Source organism: Centroberyx gerrardi, chromosome 10 (genome assembly GCF_048128805.1).
Source record: "Centroberyx gerrardi isolate f3 chromosome 10, fCenGer3.hap1.cur.20231027, whole genome shotgun sequence".
NCBI classification, from domain to species: Eukaryota; Metazoa; Chordata; class Actinopteri; order Beryciformes; family Berycidae; genus Centroberyx; species Centroberyx gerrardi.
The window spans coordinates 32,106,384-32,126,074 of record NC_136006.1 but is presented as its reverse complement, the minus strand read 5'-3'; the positions used below and the strand labels follow the sequence as shown (position 1 = coordinate 32,126,074).

The window sequence follows — 19,691 nt, the reverse complement described above, 5'->3', positions numbered from 1 at the left end:
TCTAGATGTCCTCATCAGACTTCTTATACACAGGACTTGCACTATGTTCTTCAATGAATAATGAGCAAAGCAATTAGACTACATAGTCATGGGACACTGTCCAAAGGTAGGTCAGGGGTTTCCTTGGTCTGCAGATCATAACTAATTTGTATCACCATACCTCTATGTATAATGATTAATGGTTTGTTTATTGGTTTTCCAGGTTCATCATAACTCAGGTGCACATTATAATGCATTATTACAGTGATTATAATGCATTATAAAATTATTATAATGTATTACAACTCTGAGAATTATAATACACGATGATCCTTGCAAAAAAAATCTGTGAGTGACCAGCAATTATGAAGTATTATGATACTTGACCTTATAAGTCATTATAAAATGCTTTATAATGTGTTATGATTATTGTTAAATAGCATTACGAATATTTATGGGTGCTTATAACTATAATTATACAGTGCTATAAGCAGATTATAACGCATTATAAGTATGTTTATAATGCATTATAGACATGGGCGTCATAGAAAGTGTTACCGAAATTTTACCTCCAGATGTGTTTTAGTATAAGTGATTGTAGTCAGGTGGACCCCAACCAGTCTGGTTTCAGGCTCATTCTACTGAGACTGTGTGGACTGTGACTTGAGTAGTTTCTCTTGCTTCAGCCCTCATCTCTAACACTATGGCTGAGATCCTTGCAGATCCTTCCAAATTGAGCTTATGCTATTGTTGCACTCATTGTAAGTCACCCTGGATAATACAGGGTTAGAGTACACATTAACTTGTTCATAAATCATGCAAAAGACAGTTTACACTTGTACTGCTGTGTTTAAGTTTTCACAAGGCATGAAGCTCGTAATTTAGGCAAATGGCAAAGATATGTGCATATTAGCAGTGTCCGAGTCATTTTTATTGTTGTGACTCGCTTATGATGCAATCTTTTCATAGTGCATTTGATTTGCATATGCGCCTTGCACAATGAACCTAAATGTAAACAGCAATGTAGAAATTATTCATGCTTCTCAATTTAGGCTTTAGGTTTCTGTAGTATTGGACATTAACAGTAATGAACATGGCCTTCATATCACGTTTAAAGGCTTTATTAACTGTTAACTAATAATTCAAATTTCAAGTGTTACAATATTGGTAACCCTTCATTTTACAGGTCCCTAACAATGTATGAACTATTCCTAATTAGACGTTAACAAAAAAATAAATATTACACAGTAACGTGGCTGCGTTATTTGATCTTAAATGATGTCTAATGATGTCTTGTCTAACTGGACTATTTAGTTATTGCACTGTTAATTATTAGTAATTAACGCCAGCATTCCAACTCAACAATCAGATACCTTGATTCAAGGACAAGCAAATAAACTTCAGACATTGAACCCCTTAATAGAAGCCCCCATAAAAATTATACAGATAATGTTTTAAGTGCTCGTTGGACTGCCTGCCACTGTTAATTATTAGTAATTAACAGTGGCAGCCCCCCTTATAGGTACCTTGTAAATACATATGAATTACTATTGAACTGTAGAAAATAGACCCGCTTCCTATTACAGGTCTGGTACTATGTAAATACATATAAATTACTATTGAATTATAGAAAATAGACCTGCTTCATATTACAGGTCCGGTACCATGTAAATACATATGAACACAAAAATGTTGTTGTATAATTATTGTTTTCATATTTTCACATTTTCATACCTTGTTAGTAATTAACAGTGCAATAACTAAATGGTAAGTTAGTCCAGTGAGACAATAACATCATTTAAGATCAAATAACGCAGCCACATTTTTTTGTTAACTTATAATTAGGAATAGTTCATACGTTGTCAGGGACCTGTAAAATGAAGGGTTACCATACATTTTAATGACCTCATTGCATAAACAACCATGCACCAGAGATGTAGGACTGGAGTCCCAGACTAGTATTTTCCTGGACTTTGATTTGGATGGCAATGACTTGATTTAAGACTTGAGTCGGACTTGACCATTATTAACTTATGATTTAAACGTCAAATACATTATTTTGATTTCTAAATGTAGGTAGCATGTTTCAAGATAACCCAAGATTGTTTTCTCATTAGCCGCCTTTCCTCATTGGCTGTCTTATCAAAGCAGAGACGTGCTGTTGCGTTTGTGGCAAACGACTCTTCATAAGGAACTGGGAATCAGCATTCACTCTGCCAAATGAGTCATTCGTTCACGGCTCTGCAGCGTCACATACAGCCATTCAAGAATTGAGTCTCTTTGCGAACAAGAAGAGCTGTGAGCAGGTTGAGAAAATGAAACTGTGAGTCCCGCCTGTGCTGCAAGCATAGGCGGAAGGCGGGGGAAATAGCAGAAGCAACATGATCTCACACAAATACGCAACACAAACTCTGAAATGCTGATTTATGTGCTGTGGACACATATTATGTGAAATTAAGGTTAAGGACTAATTGAATTACGTTACACCACCTCAAATTGAAATGCGTTCCTCCGCTACAAATTTAATTACGTTCCAAATGTTGGCTTAACGATTTAAATCTCTAATATTTCCTGTTTCATTTTTGTGTTGTTTTTTATTTATACTCACTTGTAGCATTTCCTACTGTTGTAATGTTATATAGGTCGACAAGTGAACGAGAAATACATGCACTTGATTCTTACATCTACACGCATGGCACGGTTCTCATTGATTGAAAGACACTAAAAAAAAAAACTAAAAAAAAACTGCCCAACCACCAGATTTACATATCATATTTACAATCCATTGTCTTTCCATCAGTTCATGCGGTTTTTGTTTTTGCATGTTTTGTATGACTTTGTCTGTTTTTGCCTTTGACTTCTTTGATCTGTTAAGTTTGCACTAAATAAAATTAAAAAAAGAAAGACACTATGCTGTCCACTTTCATGAGTGTAGACTGGCTTCTAGCGGTACTGGGTAGACTGGGTAGACATTGCTCACAGCTCTCCTATGTGTATACATAGAGTGAACGAGAATCATGTGGAGCCAACCCACTCTTTCGACTCTCGTTCATCGTTCATCGTAGGTTTTATGTCTCTCACCTGGCTACACACACACAGACATAATGTCATAGGACTGTCTCATCTTATCTCTCTAAAATTGAAATTGAACATTAAAGTTAACATTACTCAAAGATCATCAAGAACGTCGCCGAAGAGTCCACTGGTGGTGATTCAATACTATTTAACGTTAGCCTGACTTTACTTGGTTGATTCAGTAGGCTAACATGGTGATCTTGGTAGCGTATCGTTTTTGGACGGCAGGTTCAGAATTTGATGTTGGTGACATTGTACATGAAATAGTAGATAAAAAGGTTTTGATTTGGGTTTTTGGCTTTGGGAAAGTGTAGATTAGTGGGCAGCATTTTTTTATGCCTCCGCACTGGCGACAGCCGTGGCCGGAGGCATTATGTTTTCGGGTTGTCCATCCGTCCGTCCGTCCCATGCTCGTGAACGCGATATCTCAGGAACGCCTTTCTTCAAATTTGGCACAAACATCCACTTAGACTCAAGGATGAACTGATCAGATTTTGGTGGTCAAAGGTCAAGGTCACTGTGACCTCACGTCCGTCCCATTCTCATGAACGCGATATCTCAGGAACGCCTGGAGGGAATTTCATTACATCTGGCACAAACATCCACTTGGACTCAAGGATTAGAATTTGGTGGTCAAAGGTCAAAGGTCAAGGTCACTGTGCCCTCACAAAAGACGTTTTTGGCCATAACTCAAGAATTCATACGCTAATTATGACAACATTTCACACAAATGTCTAATAGGATAAAATGATGAAGTGATGACATTTTATATCCAAAAGTTCAAAGGTCAACTTCACTGTGACATCATAATGTTTTGCTTATCACTGCTTACCGTTTAGCTCTCCGGAGCAGCCACGGCTGCACCTGTTGTGCCCGGTGCGCACTTTAAGTGCATATTTGGATAGAACTGAAAGTTTCAGGAAAGGGGACCAGTTGTTTGTGTCTTGGGCTGTGCCCTGCAAGGGTAAGCCTGTCACAAAGCAGAGGCTTTTTCACTGAATTGCGGGGGCTAATGCACTGCCCTATTTGAGCGTGGGTCTCCAGGCCCCGGCTGGTTTACGCGGACATTCTACCAGAGCTTTGGCTACCTCTTGGGCTCTGTTTAGAGTGGTCTCTATTCAAAATATATGCGCTGCAGCTAGCTGGTCCTCGCCTCTCACGTTTGCGAGGTTTTATAAGTTGGATGTTACTGCCCCGACTATTGCTCATGCTGTTCTGAGCGTTGGTTCTGAGGCGGAGCAGGTGGGGTGATCCAACACCTGAGTATTGGTGGTCAGTCTTTGAGATAAGCTTGTCTGGCAATACCCCATATCCCATAGTGAGACATCGAAACAAATGTTATTAAAGAGAACTTTAGGGTACTTGCGTAACCCCGGTTCTCTGAGTAGCATGAGTGAGATGTCTCACCGGACCGCCCTTCTTGCTACTGGGGTGAAGGGAGAAGAGGTGTGCCCTCTTGAATGACGAGTGATGCAGTGTCAGCCCTATACATAGGAGGAGGTTCCTGACGCATGCATCACGACTGCCAGTCACTCAGGGCTGGCGTAGTGGAATAAATGCTTCTGAAGATATGCATAGGGGCGTATCCCATAGTGAGGCATCTCACTACTCAGAGAACCGTGGTTACACAAGTAACCTAACGTTTTTTGGCTAATATGACACTTGGAGACTTGGATTTGGACTCAGACTCAAACCCTTATGTGACTCGGACTTGGATTTCGACCTGAGCACTGGTGACTTGAGACTTGACTCAGACTCGAAGTATGGTGTCTCGACTACAACTCTGCTATGCACCCACTAACATTTGAACAGCAATCATGAATGTTTCCCCCTGGTGGTTGACACTGCTACATTTTACATACAAATGTACAACCAAAAAAGGGGCAGATTAGTAAATTAGGCCAGTATGTGGAACTTAGCTGAGAATCTGAGGTTGTTTCCCCTCACCTCTCCTGCCGCTACATTCTTTCGTCCCTTGACATGGAGCAGTCGTTTTATGTTGTAGGTGTTGGTCTCTACATGCTTCATTCCAGAGGCGACACCACCCCTCTTGTAGCTGTGGAAAAATAGCATCAGATGATGACCATGATGACAGTTATAAACCATGGATGCTTCATGTATGAGGCATGGATGTGTCAACATTGTGGGAGTGTAAAATTGTGCGTTTTACGTTTTTATGCCGTGGGTGGAATGTTAGATCCTCGTTAGTAATCAAAGGTATAAAAGTCACGCTAACTTTTCCTGTGTTAATGAGGGGGTTACATAAATCTCGTAGTTTGTTCTTTAGAAAATAAGGCTGGTGACAAGATATGCTCCTGTACACTTGAAACTTGCAAGTTGAATGTGTTAATGTATGTTTACAATGCACTTACCAAGGCCTCCATTAGGTTGGTGTAGGAGGACATCCAGTTACTTAGCTTTGTAGGTTTGTTAGCTAGCTTGCTCATTCCCTTTGTACTAGGTTCAGTAGCAGTAGTCTAGTATTTTAATATGAATACAGTGAGTAAATGTAAATGTAGTTGATTAGATATGATTTAATGTGGTGGTTTAATACAGCATACGTACTGAGATATGAAGTGAAGTTATCCACTATACATATTGAGATATAAAGTGAAGTTATCCAGTTTACATACTGAGGTATAAAGTAATATTATCGAAAATATATAGAGATATAAGATGGTTGATTCACTTTACACTGGAAAACTGACATGATGTAATCGGTGTAGAAAGTGAAGTGTGAATTGTGGTTTATTTTGCTATGAAGACATTTGATTTATTTGTATTTTTATTTATTTGTTGCAGGACATGTTCATTGTTGACACCATCCTGTGACCGGAAGGTCTTACACATACTACCGCATATTACTGCATACAACTATACAACCACATGTTACCACATACTACCACATACAACTATACAACCGCATACTACCTCATACTACCGCATACTACTATACAACCGCATACTACTATACAACCGCATACTACCACATTCTACCATATAATACCGCATAATACCGCATTTTAAATTCTAGAAAAGAGGTGTGAGTGTGTTTGTAATATTGCTCTTTCAGTGTTGTATTTTACAAACATTTGGGGTTTAAAATGTTTCCAAATGCCCAATTTAAGCTTTAACTTGACTTAAACAAATTTCAACCTGGCCATGACTTTCATCTTTATTATATTTATCACTGGATGTAATTGTACATAACAAACCTCTAAACTCTAAACTAATCGCAATGTCTCAGAGGATCTGACACTGACTCTGATGTAAGATTCTGCAAGACCCAAAACAACCTCAAAGCATACCACAGACTACCTCAAATGACACTGAACAACCCCAAAACAAACTACAAATTAACTAACTCTAATTAATACAAAGTATCATGAATTTCTTTTTCCAAGATTTAAACGCAAGATGAAAGTTAAGTGACAATGAGTGAACAGCAGCTTATGTTGCAGGGATATAAGTGTTGGTGTTATATGGTCAAACTTCCTTGCTCTGGTTAGGACTCTAGCTGCTGCATTCTGGACTAATTGAAGACTCTTTGTTGTAGTTGAAGGTAGGCCGGAGAAGAGTGCATTGCAGTAATCTATTCTTGATGTTATGAATGCATGTACTAGGGTTTCAGCATCCGCCAATGACAGAATTGGGCGAATCCTAGCTAAATTGCGTAGGTGGAAGAAGGCAGATTTAGTGATGTTTTTAATGTGTGGTTCAAAGGATAGAGAGGGATCAAAGACTACTCCTAGATTCCTGACTGTCCGCTTTTGGGAAATTAAGCAGCCATCAAGGTTTATGGTTACATCTTAGAACAGAGACCTATGTTTGGCTGGACCAACCAGCAACATCTCAGTTTTACTGGCATTTAAGAGCAATAAGTTTCTACACATCCAGTTTTTGATTTCAGGTAAGCAGTTCTCTAGATTCAGAAGGTTGGAGGAGTCATTGGCTGTTACAGGGCGGTAGATTTGCATATCGTCAGCATAACAATGAAAGTTTATGCCAAACTTTCTGAATATGTACCCTAGGGGTAGCATGTACACAGAAAAAAGTAGCGGACCAAGAACTGAGCCTTGTGGGACACCATGTCTGACGCTTGAGTAGTCAGACATGGAGTTGTTAAGTACCACACGTTGTGTTCTGTCAGATAGGTAGGAACGAAACCAGTCAAGTGCCAGCCCCTTGATACCAACATAGTTTTTTAAGCGATCTAAGAGGATAGCATGGTCCACAGTTTCGAAGGCAGCACTCAGGTCAAGGAGCAGCAAAACAGATGTTTGATCTGAGTCCATGGCAATTAATAGATTGTTTAATACTTTGGTCAGTGCCGTTTCTGTACAGTGATGAGATCTAAATCCAGACTGAAAACTGTCAAAAAGATTATTTCTGGACAGATGGGCTATGAGCTGACTAGAGGCAGCTCTTTCCAACAGTTTCGACATGAAAGGGAGGTTAAAAATCGGCCTGTAGTTAGCTAAAATGTGTGAGTCTAGATTTGGTTTCTTGAGTAGAGGTTTAACTATAGCTGTTTTGAAGGTTGTAGGAACAATGCCAGTGTTAAAAGACTCATTGATTATATGGAGGAGTGGACCTCCTAATATTGGGAGTAGCTCTTTAAATAGGTTGGCAGGGATCGGGTCTAGGAGACACATGGTGGATTTGGAACTAGTAACCAGTTTAGCAAAAGTGTCCCAGGTAACTGTGTCAAATTTCATTAGGGTGCTGCTGGCTTGAAAAGTGGTGAACGTGTGTAGGGCAGAATGAGGAAGAGTCAGAGAGAGAGGTAAGGTCATACCCTTAATCTCTTCTCTGATTTACTAAATTTTTCCATCAAAAAAGTTAATAAAGTCGACAGCACTAAGAAAGGAGGTAGGGGCAGGGGGAACGGTTTTGGTGAGCTTGGCGATGGTATCAAATAAAAATCTGGGATTGTTCCTATCGTTAGCTATCAGGTTGGAGTAATATACATTTTTCGCTTGCCAGAGCAGGGAGTCATCCCAGGCCATGTGAAATACTTCAAGTTTGCTCTACATTTCTGCATGTTCGCTTATGAGCCCTGGCAGTATTGTTGAACCACGGGGTGATGTTCTGGGATGTGTGCTTTCTGGCCCTTAAGGGGGCGACAGAATCTATCACATTGTGTAGAGCGTCATTAAACCCGTTGGTAAAACTGTCAAGAGAACCTAGATAATTATTGAAGGGGGTGAGAACGATGGGAAGAGAGGATTTAAGAGCCGCTTTGGCTGCAGTATCAATACAATGACTAAAAGAAGGACAGTGGTTACTTGAGGCGAGGGGAATCAACACCGTAAACTGAATAAGGCAGTGATCGGATATTGATGGAGCAGATGGGGACACTGATAAATCTTGAACAGAGAGACCACGGACCAAAACAAAATCAATGGTGTTACCATTGCGATGAGTGGGTTCAGTGACAGCTTGAGTAAAATCAAAGATTTCAATAAGAGATGTAAAAGCTCTGTTGTGGGAGCAGAACTTGTCATTAAAATGAATATTAAAATATCTAATGATAATTACATGGTCAGCATGATATGAATCGTGAAAATTCATCCAGAAAAAGAGAGTAAGCTCCAGGGGGGCGATAAAGAATTACAATGTAGAAAGGCAAGGCACGCTGACGGGTAGGTAGCGATGAAGACATTAATAACACCTCAAATGATGAAAATGTAATATTAGTTTTGGGACTAAGTGGATGGTTTGATTCATGAACTAGTGCGAAACCCTCACCCTTCTTAGTGGCATGCGCAACTTGTGAAAAAACTAAATTAGGTGGAGAGGCTTCAATTAGGGCACACTCCTACTTCCGGCATGATGGCGCCTGTGTTTGGCTTTGCCACTGCCCGCCCATCCAGTGTGGTCCTACCTGTCCTATGTGTCGTTGTGTTGCTAGCGCACCTGTTTGTACCTGATGTATCCGCTGCTTGGGTGTATGACCGCCAGACCCTTCTTGGTATCTGCGGTCTCTGTTGACACTTTTAAAAAGCAGCTGAAGACTCATCTGTTCAGACTGGCCTTTGTCTAGCCTCTTGTGTCTGTATTTCTGTGTGTTTTTATGTCCTTTGTTTTTATGTTTTATTGTTTCTTACTATTTGATGGTCTTATTTTAACTATTTTACTCCTGTGAAGCACTTTGTGACTTTGCTCTGTGAAAGGTGCTATATAAATAAACTTTACTTACTTACTAACTTTACTATGCGGTATTATGCAGTAGTATGCAGTAGTATGCAGTAGTATGCAGTAGTATGCGGTATTATGCGGTATTATGCGGTAGTATACGGTAGTATACGGTATTATGTGGTATTATGCGGTATTATGCGGTATTATGCGGTAATATGCGGTTGTATAGTTGTATGCGGTTGTATAGTTGTATGCGGTAGTATGCGGTAGTATGCGGTAGTATGCGGTATTATGCGGTTGTATAGTTGTATGTGGTATTATGCAGTATTATGCGGTAGTATGCAGTAGTATACAATATTATGCGATAGTATGCGGTTGTATAGTTGTATGCAGTATTATGCAGTATTATGCAGTATTATGCGGTAGTTTGCGGTAGTATGTGGTTGTATAGTTGTAAGCAGTATTATGTGGTAGTATGCGGTTGCAACAATTTATTTATTTATTTATTTGTTTATTTGTCAGGGACAATGCAAAACAAACATTGTAACAGGTTACAATAACATGATACAGATGTTTTGCATATGGGATTTCTAGCCAAGGCTAATTTGCAACCCCTGTCCCTGGTTAGGCTTTTCTACTTAAAAATGGTCATAACATATCATCATTACCAAAAGTACATTAGTTAATTGAACACATAATAAGTTGTGACATTCTCATACGTGTGACATGATCATACAAAAATTACAATATTTACATCACATTACAATCATTTTACATGTGTTGCATAAGTGTATGTGTGCACGTGTGTATGTTCCCTAATTCATGGTAATATACAGTATGTGTATGTGCATAATGTTTGTAGATGTGTATGTCCGTGTACATGCATGCATGTGGTCTTTATGAGTATGTATGTATGTTTGTCTATGTGTGTCTGTTCCTCGATCTGTGTGTACATGTCCATGTGCATGTGTGCGTGCACAAGTGCATGATCAATGATCAATGATCGCAGGTTTGGTTTTGTTTCAGCCAGTCTTTCACCTTTTCATTAAACGTTTTCAGATTAGTTTGTGTTTTTATTTCTGTTGGTAGGGCATTCCAAAAATGTATCCCTTTTACTGAAAAAGATGACTGACCGAAAGTAGTTTTGTGCTGTGCCACCCTGCAGTTGCCATTTGCTGATCCCCTAGTGGTGATTCTATTGGTGTTTGTTTTTGTGACATATGGACAAAGTACAGCTGGGGTGAGATTGTTCACACATTTGAAAATCAATTTGATAAAAGAAAACTTGATAAAGCTGTCATAACTGAGCAACTTGTACTTTTTCAGAATTATACAGTGGTGCCATTTCATTTGTTTTTGATCCATTATTTTCAGTGCTTGTTTGTATAGTGATGTAACTGGTTTGACAGTTGACTGTGAAGCCTCGCTCCATACAGTTACACAATAGGATAAATGTGAAAATATCATGGCATGCATGAACAGTTGAGCTGCCTTAAGGGGTATGTAATGTCTTATCATTCTAAAGCAGTTCAGATTTGTCTTTACTGTCTTGCATAGCTTTTTAACGTGTTTATCAAATTTAAGTTGGGAGTCCAAAATGACACCTAAGAATTTAAAATCACTGACTTCCTTTATTTCCTCTTGATCTATTTTAATTGTAAGCTTATCTTTTGCTTTCCTTCTCATGGAAAAACACATTGACACAGTCTTTTTAAGATTCAGGATTAGATGATTGTTTTTGAGCCATTGGGATATACCCTCCATTTCGTTTGTTAATGTCTCTGCTGCTACACAAGGGGTTTTAGCTGATACATAAATGATTGTGTCATCAGCGTACATTTGACAACCAGCTCTTTTACAGCATGTTGGTAAATCATTTATGTATAGGCTGAAAAGCAGAGGCCCCAAGATCGAGCCTTGTGGAATACCCATTCTGGATCGTCGGGGGATTGAATGTTTTGCATTGATTTTAACGCATTGCTCTCTACATTTGAGATATGATGCAAACCAACCGGTTGCTTGCTCTGAAAAATTAAAGGTGCTACGTTTGTTCAGAAGTATGTCATGGTTCACGGCGTCAAAAGCCTTTTTAAGGTCTAAAAACACCACTGCCACTACATTACCCTTGTCTAGTGAGCTCTTGATGTTTTCAGTGAGGTAGCAGTTGGCCATTTCCGTTGAATACCCTGGCCTAAATCCGAATTGTTTAGAATAAATAAGTTCAATGCTTTCAAGGTGGTCAACCAGTTGTTCTGCAATAACTTTTTCCAAGACCTTTGAGAAAACGGGTAGAATAGAAATCGGTCTATAATTACCTACTTGTTCTGGTGCTCCAGCCTTAAAAATTGGCGTGATGATCGCTGTTTTCCAGCTTTGTGGGAATTTACCAGTTCTGATGGAAAGGTTTATCAGATGCGTTAAAGGTTTGATCAGGGTGGAGCTGTATGTTTTAATAAGAGCAGTATCCAACCCAAACAGATCCTTTGCCTTTGAGTTACTTAATTTGTTGATGATTTTACCCACTTTCTCTTGGTCAACCTCCTTAATATAGAAAGATTGCGATGAATCTGTCATAATAACCTGTGGTAATTTTACTGGTTCAAAATTTTCAGCAAGCTCCTCCACTGATTGAATGAAGTAATTATTAAATTAATTTGCAATTTCTGTACTGTCAGTGCTAATCACTCCATTTACTTCCAGCTCTGTTGTATTTAGGCGTTTCCAGAGAGAGGTGCTATTTCCTTCAGATTCCGCAATCAGTTGCGTAAAGTATGTGGTTTTTGCCTTGCGCAGTTCCCTTACTACCATATTTCTCAGACTCTTAAAGATAAGGAGATCCATATTCATTTTGGTGGACAGTGACTTTTTCAGTGCAAGATCTCTTTTTTTCATTAACTGGCGAATATCATTATTCAGCCAGGGTAAAGAGACTCTTCTTCGCTTGCATTTAAAGATTTGTGTATATTTCTCAATCAGTTCTGTGACTGCATTCCCTGATTTATGTTCATTCATAAAAATTGGTAGACGCTGTTTTGTTAGTTTTCTGGCAATCAGGGTCATATTATGGTCAGAAAGGCCCGTTAATAAATTATACGTCCTTGTGACTCGTTCGGGTCTGTTTGTGACTATCAGATCAATCATGGTTTTACTCATTTGAGTGATTCTTGTTGGACCCTTTACCATCTGTTGAAAATTATGTTTTGACAATATCATTTTCAACTTTTGTTTGCAACTTTTATCTAACCAGTTTATATTGAAGTCTCCAAAAAAGAGAGATTCAGAGCGAAAATTTGACAGTTTAAGCAATTCTTCTAAGTCATGATAAAATGAGATGTCATGTGATGGTGGATTATACAGCATTACAATGTTAAAATTCATCTTGGGGGACAGTACTACATTTAAGGCTAAACATTCTAAGGAAGTGTCCAGTTTGATTTCGTTACATTTAAAAGTGTCTCTGACATAAAACAATATGCCCCCTCCCCTGCCAGATGATCTATCCTTTCTGTGACAAATATAGCCGGGAACATCGATCATTAGTAGAGGAACAAATCCCCAAAAAAGGCTTTAGTTTTTGAGATACCCCTACCCGAGGTAGAACAAAGCACAACCATGTTTTTTCATAACTTTAATATGTCTAGTTTTTGAAATGGATGGTTGTATAAAAATATTTTACTGCAAAATTAGTTTATTTGGTTGATGTTTGGATCCTCCCCAAAACCGAAAATAGTGAAAATTTAGGCTTCTCCAAAAGGGACAGCATCTGCCTTATCACATGTATCTCTGGAAATAATGATCAGAATGTCACCAAATTTGGACTGGATGTTCACAGACAGTTATTGCATACAAAAAAGCACTCATTTTGTATGGCCACAAGAAGAACGAGAAAGGGGATCAGTGTACCACTCTGGATGAGTTGAGGTATGTACTGGCATCCACCTCAGACATGCCTGCCTCTCAACTGCCCCCAACTGAAGATTCGTTTAGGCAGCATGTACTAAGAGCCATGTACCAAACTGCTGTTTGGTGCCACAGCCATCACAAAAAACCAGTGCTTTGGAGTCCTGTGGGGAAAGGCTGGAGGTTGACGGAAGGAGTCATGGAACCAGTGATGTATGAAAAGGCAGCAGCACCACAAGAAGTGCGAGATCTAACACATCTCTACTGCAAGGACAAACAATGCAGTCAACAGAAGAAATGTCCTTGTTTTGCAGCTGGCTTGCCATGCATTGAATTCTGTGCCTGTGACTTTCTAGAGTGCCGTAACAGAATTGTGGATGACAGCATAGTTGCACCCTAGAACTTAAAATGTTGGGTCATATTGTATTTCTATACTGTATATAATTGATTATTCATTTAGGATCCAATTTATGATTCATCTTTGATTTTTCCAATTCATTCAGTCAAAATTTTCAGTTAAATCATTTGGAAAATATTGTGTCATGCAGCCTGTAGGCTCATATTATCATCATACAGTATATTGTCAGTGTTATTCAAAGAAAACATTAAAATATATAGAAAGAGTGTATTTAAAATGATAAAGAAATGTCTATTGAACCTGTTTGCATTAAATGTATATAGTTTTTGGCTTTAATCTATGGTTTGTGTCCTTCTCTTCACATATTTACACCAATAGGGCCCCATTGTATTTGTCTGTTTGAAGTGCTGGCTGCACTAGTTACCTGTTAGGGGCTGGTGACATCAGAGGGTGAAGTGAATAGTCAAATAACCTACTTTTATGATAAGATAACAGTCTTTGGTACATATAAATGACATTTTTTGGTGATCGGTCTCCTTACTTTAATAATGACAGACATATATATACATACCTTTTGGATTTTTAATTTCCTATTCAATTTCCGCCTATAATTCATGTGTGTTTAAGTGTATACATTTCAAAGATGGACAAAGGTATTGATGAAATCTTTGCTTTTTTGTATGCAATAACTGTCTGTGAACATCCAGTCCAAATTTGGTGACATTCTGATCATTATTTCCAGAGATACATGTGATAAGGCAGACGCTGTCCCTTTTGGAGAAGCCTAAATTTTCACTATTTTCGGTTTTGGGGAGGATCCAAACATCAACCAAATAAACTAATTTTGCAGTAAAATATTTTTATACAACCATCCATTTCAAAAACTAGACATATTAAAGTTATGAAAAAACATGGTTGTGCTTTGTTCTACCTCGGGTAGGGGTATCTCAACTTTTAGGGGCCTTAGTTCCTCTACTACATGCTGGTTGCGATATTACAGTTAAGCCAGGTTTCACTCAGAGCTAGAAAGTCTAAATTAGAGTCCGTCAGTAGATGTTGAATTTGATCTCCTTTTGATATTATACTCCGAATGTTCAAGTGTCCACCCAGGATACCTTTAGGTTTAGACATAGAGTCCCATATCACCGTTGCATGATTTACAGTCTGGAAAAATCTAAATTCATGTTGTTTTCGTGCTGATTGGATACCTTTTTCACAGTGTGGTTTAGGAATCCCGTTAGCTACGGACATCACCCGCTCTGTAGGTTTGGGTCGCCTGTGAGAGTATGGTTGTTCAGACTCACCAGACAGTTCATGTCCCTCTGGGTGGAAAACCGTGCTGACAGGTGGACTGAGGTCTCGTCGGTCAGTCGCAACATGAAGCGCGTCCGACGCAAGCAGTTCAGACAGGCCCAGCAGTGAGTCCGTCCTTCCGATCGATCCACGCGCAGCCCCAAAGCGCGCCGCTCCAACCGAGTCCGCCACCCCAGCAAAGGATGCTGCTCCAGCGAGGCCCACGCCCAGCCGACCCCCGGTCAGCCCACCTGCCAGTGTCTGCTCCGGTGAATGGTTGGTTGATGGGCCAGGGTTTCATTGTACGTCGCCGGATAATAAGATCAGGATCAGTAGTATACTGGGAGCATACCACTTGCCTCTTCTCCGAGTGTTTTGTTTGTTTGGTGTGCCAAGGGAATATCCGTTTTGCCTGGTGATTGAGTAAATTACAAGGTATCCATGTCCGAGGAAATTCAATCTCGGCCTTTCATTCAAGGAAGCAAAGTAGTTGGCAATTTTTGACGTTTGATTTTCCTCATTGTCCGCATTAAAGCATTATCCAAGTGGCACCAGCAAAAGCCAACAGCAAAGCAGCAGTGAGCAAACATTTCCATTATCTCTGTGCTTATTGTCCGAATTACCTCTTTGTTTTAGGCTTGTCCTTGTACTGGTGAGTATTTGTTTAAAAGCAATGGCTAAAGCAGCGAGTAGTAGCAGGGAGAAGCAGGATAAAAGGATAAGAGTGGAGCCTAACAAACCACCCATACCCTCAGCAGCCATCTTGGCCTTGGTACAAGGCTGAACAGGGCAAGGCTTTCTGCCCCAAGTTTCTGCCGGGGCGTTAGCATGGCTGCGTGAGGTTGGTAGTGTGGCGTCAATGTAATTAATGTACTAAGTTTAAATTATCGTCCTTTAATTTTGTTAAATAAGGGACAGGGGATGATTCAGCTAATTGTTGTCGCTTTAAAGACATGACCACGAGGAAGGGCAGCAAATAGAATAGTTTTCAAGACCAGATGAAGGACAAACAAGGAGATAAGATGTCCGAACTCACCACTGTCCTAGCAGGGTTTAAAAAACTTAGACACTTAGACATGAACACTGGTTTTGAAAAAGTGGAACAATGTTTTATAAAGATTGAAGGTAAAATATAAGATGTGAAGGACGCAATCCACCTTCTAGACAACAGACTCAAAATGGCAGAGAGCCATGTAGGAGAGCTGGAAGACAAGTGTGTCACTGTGGAAAGGTTGCTTTCATTCTCCTTGAAAAACCAGCAATACCTTTCTGAAAAATGAGCTAGAATCAAGAGTAAGAAGAAACAATATTAGAATTTACAGAAGGAAGGAAAACACTGAAAACGGGGATATGCAAAGGTTTAGTGTTAATGGAGAGTGAAGTGCGGATGTTTCACTCTACAAGGGAAGCTGCAGAGGGGCTGACCGACTTGGGGATACAGACGAAGCTATTGGATACCAAGCAGGCATACAATAAGTTATGCAAAACAGGATGGAAGATGAAGGGCGATTTGTCCCACCGACGCTAAGCAAGGATATTGCCTTTGAGATGACGGCACTCTCCACCAAATGTGATCAAGCATAACTGTTCTGATTGACTACTTTAAACAAAAGATGGTTTGCAAATGTAATTAAAGCCCCTATGTGTAAAATTTGTATCTGATTATATCATCCTCAAATTTATTTTGATACCATAAAGGTTTGTCAGTAGAAAAATTAGACCATCACAGATAAAATTGGTTTAGCCTATGTATTCCTTTCAGACTGTTCATTCTCTGTGTCCCCGGACCGTGGCAACTGGCTGTACTGACTTACGGCAGAAAGATGGCGCCTCAACCAAACCAGGAAGAAAACAGAGGCAGTTTGAATGCAGACTAGTTGCTTAGATTGAACAGTGTGAAACTAATCAATATGGCAGATAGTGGTAACATGCAAGACAGGACTGTCCAATCTATCTATCTAAACTTTATACAATATTATGAATGAATTCACATATTAAAATATTAAATACTTAATTTCCTCATACAAGCCAGTCACTGTTTTGGTGCTTTGTTTGTTTCCAGTTTCCACTGTATTTTGCTAATAGCTAGCAGTGCACTGGCTCAGTAGCTTGTGGTCAAGCGTCCGTGTCAGCCTGTGGGTTGCTGTAATAAATTTATTGCTTTATTGCACAACTTATCCTCCTTTGGGTGCTTGAACACTGCTCTCCTCCTATAGAGCCGGTAAAAAGTAGAGAGAAAGTAACTCCTGGGTGGTGTTGTCGTTTATAGAGCCTCGGCCATTGTGTCTCTTAATCAAGTGAACCTAATTTAATGAAATTTGGTACACATGCTCTTGGCGCAAGCATTTGTCAAAATGTAAAATTTGATTAGTGATGTGGGCGTGGCCAATGCAAATATGTTTTTAGTGGTACTATTATTGCTTATTTTTATATTCTAGTGGTGTGATCATTTTCTAATTCCTTTCCCTTCTGAATCCTACTACTTTTGCTGCTGCAATTTCCCCATTGGGATCAATAAAGTCTTATTTTATATCTTAATATGCTGCTTTGGATCTGTCCATGTTTCATGCCATTGGCTATTTGTTACAAACCCTGCCCCTTTTATGGTGAACATGCTCAAAGCTGAATTGAAAAATTCTGGGTTGACAGAACAAATTGATAACCATCTTCGTTAGACCACTTAGCTGGGATTGCCATTGTTTGGTTTTGTGAAGCCAGCAATTGCAAAGATACCCTGACTATGTTGAACTTGCTTCATGAGACAGGTGCCTAATGAATATTATGAATTGGAGGCATGTGTGCATGTGTATTTGCTCACATAAGTCCCTTTTTGAAGTATCCGCGGAAGGTGTCACTCTCATAGCCCTGCACCTCACGGTGCTGGACAGCCATGCCACCTAAGACTTCATCCATCGCAGTGGTGTAGATAGCTGCGGCCCCCTGTTCATCTTGAGAGGAGCCCCTCCCCAGCCAGTAGTGGATGTCATAGGTGAAAGAGCTGCGCACTTTATTTGTCTACATGACGGCACAATGAAGAGGCCACAGACACAGTCATGTTATGTGACAACAGAATCAGTAATTGTCAAAATTTCTTTTTTATTATTTCTTGCTTGTTAATCAGTTTTCTGTTACTCTAGTAGCAGAATTATTGTTTGGGAAAAATAGTATATTATCAAGTAATTTTGCCTTTATGCTGGTATGATAAATTCTCTCACAGAATTTAAATTTTTTTGATGATGAGGAAAACCTTTGGTACTTACATAAAGAATAACATAGCTGTCCTCTTCATAAAAATTTCCATATGCCTTAGGGGAAAAGGGCACCATTTCCATCTCCTGACCAAAATTAATCATATGACAAATGCATTAAAAGTTATTTGAACATAATTGTGTCCTATTCTTATATCACAAATGTAGGGTAAAGCAAATTTTGATCTGGCAAACTTGTTCTCACCTCAATTCTCCATATTTGCAGACCAGCCGTAGTTTTATTGAGGACTTCTAAAACTTCAGTTTTGATATGGGTCATGGTTCCAGTTCCAGTTGTGCTGAGATATCTAGGGCCAGAAGGAATGTTTAGAGGGTTGTAGTTAATACAGTCATGATTCAAAGCTTGTGAACCCCTTATGCAATTAGTGAGTTTTTACCATGAAATCCTTATTTTATATATACTTGCCTTTTCTTAAAGGAACAATCAATAATAATTTACTGGTTTGTTGCACAAAATGACCATAATACATCAGCGGGGGTTTGCAAGTGTTTTTGATCAATGCCAGTCACTCCACTGTTACTTCAATGGATTCCAAGCTGTTTTGGTAGAAATTCTCCACACCCCCCCTTGCTTCAGAACTTCTTTTAGTTTCATTTGTTCAAGCATGGAAGAACATACTGCAACCAAGCCTACAAAGCCCGCTCCAAAACCCGAGTGAACAGTGCTACAGCATTTCAAAGGTGGAGGTAGCTTAGGACTCTGAAAAACTTAAAGACTGATCCAGAGTTGGCCTTACATTTTTAGCAGCAGCACCAATACTACTTTGTGTGATGCTGACCTAACTCTCGGTGGAGTTTTTGTTTGTCTGGGACTTCTATAGTTCACAGCATTTATATAGTTTCTATCAGTTTCTACTGCTCCTACAACTCTGTCCTGAAAGCCATCTGTATTTGTATGGCTGATTAAACAAGGATTCACTGAAAATAGCTTTCTCCTTTTAGGTTTCAGAGACTAATTGTTCAAAAGCTGTCAATACCTCATTAAAAACAGTGAAACTGTGCTCTGTTTTTGGAAACCCTCAACCAGTGACCATTACAATACTCAATAATTGCTTTCAGTGGTTCCACTGTGACACAAAACATTTGTCAAAGTGCCTGGTAGAAGAGTGTATTCTGCAAAGCTGCTGGCACACATGCAGGAAGTCCCTTAATAATCAGTGTAAGCTACCATAAACGAAAATGACGTGTTTGCTCTCTGTCTGTCTACCATAACTACACTTCACAACTGTTTCTCTGTTGGCTAGGAGAGCAACCCAATGGCAAAGAAAAAAATGAAATTCATCCTGGCACTGTCTTGGTGACCGTTTATGAATTAATGTTGAGTATACAATAATAATAATGATAATTATAGTCACAAGTGGCCATTAGTAGGGTCCAACCCATGTGGCACAAAAAAATAGGTATCGCATATAATTAGTAGTGGACAACTGGATTTGTGTGGAGGGGAAAAAATGATTCCAGCTGTTACGGTTCAGGAGTTGCTGGCCAGAACTTAGATTTGCTTGTTATAGTACCACCATCTGGCCAATCAGTGTAATTTTTGTTGCCTGAGTAGCAAATTTGGTTTCTCTAGGAGTTTTGATTGTATGCCTTACGGTTTAAGAGTTATATGCCAAAACATAAAGTTGCATGGTATAGCACCACCATCTGGCTGATTGGGTTAATTTTTGTTTCCT

At 39.4% G+C, this 19,691-nt stretch overlaps 1 protein-coding gene across 1 annotated transcript in view; it reads right to left on the bottom strand.

Annotated features, from left to right (window-relative positions):
* vil1 (villin 1) overlaps positions 1 to 19,691 on the bottom strand; it is an 82,699-nt gene that overhangs the window by 54,465 nt on the left and 8,543 nt on the right. Inside the window, exons 2-5 of the mRNA XM_071925682.1 lie at positions 18,200 to 18,302; positions 18,007 to 18,081; positions 17,565 to 17,761; positions 5,002 to 5,110 (exon numbers count right to left, since the gene is read on the bottom strand). Coding sequence (XP_071781783.1) covers positions 5,002 to 5,110; positions 17,565 to 17,761; positions 18,007 to 18,081; positions 18,200 to 18,274 — 456 coding nt within the window. The 5' untranslated portion in view covers positions 18,275 to 18,302. The remainder of the gene's footprint in view (positions 1 to 5,001; positions 5,111 to 17,564; positions 17,762 to 18,006; positions 18,082 to 18,199; positions 18,303 to 19,691) is intronic.